The sequence below is a fragment of the Balaenoptera musculus genome, chromosome 3 (assembly GCF_009873245.2).
Source record: "Balaenoptera musculus isolate JJ_BM4_2016_0621 chromosome 3, mBalMus1.pri.v3, whole genome shotgun sequence".
NCBI classification, from domain to species: Eukaryota; Metazoa; Chordata; class Mammalia; order Artiodactyla; family Balaenopteridae; genus Balaenoptera; species Balaenoptera musculus.
The window spans coordinates 145,069,110-145,075,345 of record NC_045787.1 but is presented as its reverse complement, the minus strand read 5'-3'; the positions used below and the strand labels follow the sequence as shown (position 1 = coordinate 145,075,345).

At 63.2% G+C, this 6,236-nt stretch overlaps 1 protein-coding gene across 1 annotated transcript; it reads right to left on the bottom strand.

Annotated features, from left to right (window-relative positions):
• Positions 1-3,134: 3,134 nt before the first annotated feature.
• Positions 3,135-5,922, bottom strand: TLX3 (T cell leukemia homeobox 3). The gene is made up of 3 exons (XM_036848024.1): positions 5,365-5,922; positions 4,766-5,009; positions 3,135-3,838 (listed from the first exon to the last, which is right to left on the bottom strand). The coding sequence occupies exons 1-3, from the start codon at positions 5,783-5,785 to the stop codon at positions 3,628-3,630; spliced, it is 876 nt and encodes a 291-aa protein (XP_036703919.1). The 5' UTR covers positions 5,786-5,922; the 3' UTR covers positions 3,135-3,627.
• Positions 5,923-6,236: the final 314 nt, after the last annotated feature.

Below are 6,236 nucleotides of genomic sequence, written 5' to 3'. Positions count from 1 at the left end.
TAGTTTTGTCAACTGCAAAATGGGGAGGGGCATCCAAATCTCGCAGAGACGTGGTGCGGGTCATCGTCAACCACACACTGCGTGCACAGCTCGCGGTCCGCGGCCGGCGTTGTACAGGGAGCTGCTGAAGGGGAATCACTCCCTCTTTCGGGAAGCGAGCGGCCAGCCCCAGAGTTCCTGTCTCTCTCTCCCTCCTCCCTCCCCGGGTCTGTCCCGCCCGGGTCCCCACTGCATCGCCCAACCCCAGACGCCACCGGCTGCGGTCAGGCCTAACTCCGCGTGCCTGGGCGGGGCAGCCTCGCCCCTCTTTGCGGAAGCCTGGGGCCCAACCCCCGCCTCCACCCTGCCCGCGGGTGGATCCCAGCAACCGGCGCTCGGGGAGAGCTCCCGCGACCAGTCCGCCTCTTGCCTCCTTGTCCGGCATCTGTAAAATGGGTGCAGCTTCAGAGACCCTCCAAACGAGACTACGGAAGGCCGCGGGGAAGGGCGACGAGGCGAAGTCTCCAGCCCTTGCCCAAGGCCGGCTGCTTCTTGTCCTCACTTCCCTCCGGGGACGTTGGCCGGGCTGAACGTCCACACTCACCCGCCTGCCTCCAGAGCCTCAGGCGCTTCCTCCGGCCGAGGTCGGGCCTCATGTTGGGAGACGATCCAGAAGGAGGCGCCCATGTGGGCCTCCCAGCCTACTCGATTCCCGTTCTCCTAAACTCAGCTTCAGGGGCGCGTGCCTGGTCCGGGTATTTCCGCGCCGCGACTGTGCCTCACCGTCCTCCTGGTGTGGGGACTGGGAGCTGTGCCCCTTAGCGGGGCGTCCTCGGGCTCTCATCCGGCGCAGCCGCAGTGGAAACGGCGGCGACCTCCTGGCTTTGCACAGCGGGAGGAGGGCGGTAGGCGCTAAAAGCCCTGGCTTGGCTCAGCAATTCCTCCCACCTGTTGGGGGCGTCCTCACTGCCCTGGGTGCGCGTGGTTGGGAGACAGTCGCCACCCGGCCACACACAAGTGGGCTGAGCCCCCCTAACTTGAAGAGACCCCTAGCCGTTCTCTGGCTGGGCAAGGCTTCGCTGGGACAAAGCGCTCAGGGAGAGCAAACGCCCGCGGAGTCACTGGTTGGGGAAAAACTGCCCCCTCCTCCCTAGGGCCGCAGCGGCACTGGTTCCCTGTCCCGGGCCTGCCTGAAAGCCCACCCCGGCGGGCCTCTCGTTCAGAGACCTTTGCGCAAAGTCAGGCACCAGAGAGGGAAAAAGATGTGTGTGCATTCCCCAAAAAGGCCCGAGAATCGAGGGTCCCTCTGGTAGAACAACAAACATAATTTAGAAAAAAACAAAAACCACTAAGCCCTGTTATGGAGGAATAGAATAAAAGTGAGGGAAAATAGAAAGCGATGCCAGTGCCCGAGGGATGGGCTGCTTGTTCAGCAAAGGCAAAGAAGGTCGCTCTGGTTTTTAGATATTCAAGTCCCCAGCCGAAGGGCCAACCTTTCCCATCCTGATGACGGCGTTTACTACGATTTTTTTTTTTTTAGCGGAGAAAATAGAAGCATTTCAGGAAAACACCCAAGGAAGAGACCTGAAGCTCTGAGTCACCCTAGTTCTTCGCTGGGGTGTCTGTGAGTCCCCAGGGCTTGGAGGTGGGGATGAGGGCAGAAACGGTGCAGCTCCAGCTCTTTCTTAGACTCCCTCCCCTTCCTAGAGGCCTGCCAGTGCAGACAATTTCGCTGCCCGCCTGCAACGAAGGCGCCCAAATACCCGAGCCCGCAGGGTGCCGCGAGGCCCCGAGGGAGGCAGGGCGATGAGGCTGGCGGGGCTGCTACAGGGCCTCTGGGATCGCACCCAGAAGGGTTTAGCCTTAAGGAGCACCGGGGAGCTCGGCCTGGAGGAGGGAAGGAGAGAGACAGAGACCGGGACGGAGAGAGGCAGAGGCAAAGAGATTTTGGAAGACAAGAAGGGGAAAACAAGGACAAAAAGAGAGGAGGGAAATAAGGAGAGAGGACGCGAGAGTCGGAAATGGGAGAAAGGATAGGACAAAGAAAGATGAAAAACTGAAAGCAATAGAGAACGAACTATACAGAGGAACATAAAACTGGAAAGAAAAGTTAAAAAGATATAGTAACAGAGACCAAGAGTACCAAATAGAGGAGGAAACTGAATATTGTGGAGAAAGAAATGGAGAGGCCAGAAAATAAGAAAAGTTTTTAAAAGACTGAAAGGGAGAATGATAAAAGGAAAAAAAATCAACGAGCAAGATGAAATGTTCACAGACGCTGCGAGTGTGTGTTTGCCGTTGTCATAAGGGGCCATCTGCTCCAGATCTCGTGATCCCGAAACTTCTAGCTTTTGAGCCGAGGTAAAGCGGGTGTACTGGGCCACGCCGCTTTCACACCTGGGCTTGGGGTACTGGGCGTTCCGGGCGCCCCGCCCCCTCCTGTCTAGTGACGCCACCACGGCGGCAGTGAAGTCACATGACATCACGCTCCACCTGCGGTCCCACGCAACCCAGAAGGGCGAGGGTGTCCCGGGGTTGTGCGCTACACTTGCTCCCCAGACGCCGACCGTTTGGAGAGCCAGGAAGCGCGCCTGCTCTGCGTGCACAGCCCGCGCGCAGTGCGCCCAGATCCTCTCAAACCGGTCGGAGGGGTCCGCCCAGGGCCCCTCTAGAGAAAGAGAGAGGACAGTGGGTTGTGGGCTGTGGGAGGGAGGAGGCGTGGGCTTCGCGTCCCAGGAAGTTCGAGGTCACCGTGCCTCCCACCCCTTAGGTGGGTTTGACTTGGGACGGCCTAAGTACCCGTCCAGGCGGAGCCTTTCACTTCCCAACTCTGCAAGGCACTGCTCTGCGACCCCTGTGCCTAGAGTGCCCTTCCCACGTCCACCCCATCCCGCGGGCACCCGGACTGCGGGCGGCCGGCACGCACTGACCTGCACCGCGGATCCTCCGCGGGGCCCCGAGCCGGGGTTCGAGCTGAGGCGAATACCGACGAGGCTCGGAGAAGTGGACGCGCGCCCGCACACCGCCGCTCGGCCTCTACCGCCGCAGGGGTGGGGCGCAGGGTCGGGGGTCGCCGAGCATTATTGGAACGAAAACGAAATAAAAGCGGCGTTAAGTGAAATAGCTAACTTTTTTATTAAATAAAACGACTTAAATAAAAGGAACGGAAAAGGAGAAGGGTGGACCCAGCCTCAACGCAGGGTGCCCCAGCCCCTGGCGCTTCCCCCAGTCGCCTGATCGGCCGCCCCTCCTCCAGTGGCCCCCGCGGGGGAAGCAGGTGGCCGGTTTCTAAAGAAAAAAGCCAAAACTTTTATTATTTACACGTTTGGGCAAAAGTACAAAGTATAATACAGGCGCCCGGCCCGGGGGCTGCGGGCGAGGGGCGGAGAAACGTAAGGCGCTTTCTTTGTCAGGCCCGGGCCTGGGGCGGGACTGGGCGCGGGGCGGGGGCTCGGATTGTGCAGTCGCGCGGAGCCCGGGCCCAGCCCCCCCTGCGCAGGCGGCGGGGATGCGGCCGCGCCCCGGGGCCTACTTGAGCTTGGCTGGCCCTTCCCGTCTCGGCCTCTATTCCCCCCCAGCCCGGCTGGGGGGCCTGGGCGCCCCGCCGGGTCGGGGCGGCGATACTTGGTGACGGTGCGCGCTGGCGGCTCACACCAGAGAGGTGACGGCGGGGACCTTGGAGCTATCCTCCTCCCAGGGCTGCAGATTCTGCAGAGCAAAGAGCGAAGAGTTGTGCAGACAGAGCGGGTCGGGCTGGATAGAGTCGTTGAGGCTCTTTTGGAAGGCGTCGTGTTGCAGCTGCAGCATGAGCCGACTCGCCTGCTGCCGCTCCGCCTCCCGCTCCTCCGCCGTCTGCCGCCTGCACCGGGGGAGGGAGAGGGACAGCACCGTCAGGCACCCGGCACCGCGGGGCCGCCGGCGGGGCCCCCACCCGCCCGGGAGCCAAGGCCAGCCGGGAGCCTTGAGGCGCAGAGTCAGTCTGCCTCCCCGCCGGCGTTGTGCGCCGGGGACCCGCGGGGCCGGGGAGTGGGTTGGGATCGTTTGTTTTTGTTGTGCGCGGGGAGATCGCCGGGAGGAAACTCCGCCCGCCGCCCACTTGCACACCCGGGTATTGTGGCTTCGCCAACAACAAAGATTGTTTCTTTGCGGGGTAACAAGGGCAGGGCGTGTGTGTAACTGACTAGGCCCTACAGGCAGCCGGGTCACTGGGGTCCGCGGGTGGGCGGGCAGGCTCTGCACCTCGCGGTGTCCCCGGGTCCGGTCAGCCTCATCCGGTTCTCCCAGGCTCTGTCTCAAACCCCTCTTGCAGGACGCGATCGCTTCGCCGTTCACGGGTTGGATCGAAAGAGCGATCGGATAAAAACAGGTCTGGAGTCGGGAAGGGGAGCTAGAGCGGGAACCCGGAGCCCCGCGCGGATTGTCGGGAATCGGAAAGGCAGGGGGCAAGCGGGAGGGTTTAGCGGAGCGCGAGAGGCCCGGGATGGGGTGGGGTGTTGGGGGGGGCAGGTGAGAGGAAACCGAGCGAGCGCAGGAGACCGAATAAAACACCGAGAGAGTTGGAGAGGCTCAAGAAAGCGACACAGGGATGGGAATGGAGGAGAATTCCAGACGCGGGTGAGGACAGGCGCGCGGGAGGGCGAGCTGGGAGATAAAACCTGGGAAGGAGGGGGGAGGTGCAGCCCTAGGAGGGCGAGTAGGGGGTAGCGCAGGGTGGGGAGAACGCGAGGCTCCGGCACGGGGTGGGCGAAGGGCCGGTGCAAGGTAGGCCGGGCCGGGCCTCTCTCACCGCCACTTGGTCCTCCGGTTTTGGAACCAGGTCTTGACCTGCGCATCCGTCATTTTGAGGGACTTAGCGAGCGCCGCCCTCTCGGCCGAGGCCAGATACTTCTGGCGGTGGAAGCGCTTTTCCAGCTCGCAGATCTGCACCCGAGAAAAGGACGTGCGCGGCTTCTTACGCTTGGGCGGCGTCCTGTTCTGGTAAGGGTGGCCGATGCGCCGGGTCACGGTGAAGGGCGTGAGCGCCGCCGCCGCTGCGGAGACACACGAGGCCCCCTGAAGCCCGGCCCAGCTCGACTGCCGTTCAGGCACCATGCGGACCCGGTGCCGCCCGGTGGGGCGCAGAGTACTACGCTATTTCGTTGGTCCCGAGGGTCCCCAGCGGCACCAAGCCGGTTGGGAGATGCCCCCCTCTTCCCCCGGGCACAGGCTTATTTCCCCCAAACTCTCTGATTTTTCTCCCCTCTGTGGTTGCCCGGGGCCCTGGGCGCTGAGGCCTCCACCGCACTTGGGCCTCCGGAACCGTTTCCCCGAGTGAAGCACGTAGGGCGCGGCGCCTCTGGCCCCGGGAGGGCCGAGGCCCGGCGCCTGTTTGGACACCCTGCTCACCTGTGAAACGGTCTTTTACGAAGCGGCGGCTGCTCTCCATCCAGGGGAAATTGAGGCCGCCCAGGCTGGAGACCGTGGGCACGGAGGGCATGGCAGGCAGCGCGCTAGGCAGAGGCGGCGGCACGGCCCCAGGCAGCGGCCTGTGCGCTGGCACTCGGATCACGCCGGCGGGCGCCAGGCTCAGGTTGACACTGTAAGATCCCGCGTCCTCGAAGGGCGCGCCGAGGCCAGCAAAGGAGGTGGGCAGAGACGGGTATGTGGCGCCCGGACGGCCCCCGGGGGGCCCTCCCAGGTAGTTGGCGCCGTCGGGGCCCCGCGGGGCTGGTGCGCTGTCCTGGTCCGGGCTGTTGAGGATCTGGTCGATGCCGAAGCTGATGGGCTCGTGCGGGTGCGGGGTCTGCGCGCTGGCGGGCGCCTCCATCCTGGGCGGGCGGAAGGGCTGGGCTGGGCTGGGCGGGGAGGCGGCTGGGTCCCCGTTACGGCGCGGCCATGGAGCGCCCGGCGCCTCTCGTCGCACTGAAACTTTGCCAAGAGTGCGCGGGCCCGACAGGCTCTGTGTCATCTTTCTTGAACCGAACCTGGAGTTTCCGCTGCTAATTCCTCTCCCGCCGCAGCCATTGGCTGCGATCAACAAGCCTCTCTCCTCCCATTGGCTCCTGGCTTTCAATAAAGGCCTAATTCATGGAAATAGGAGCTTAGGGACTGTTCCAAGGTGACATCATTTTAACAAACGAACAATAGGTCAAATTTATTAGCCGGGATAATGGGCGGCGGATATTAGCGCCCGAACCACAGCCTCCCAAACCCGAAATCTAACGAAGCTGCAATTAGGAGACGTTCCCCGCTCCTCCCGGCTGGGGCCGCTTCCCGGC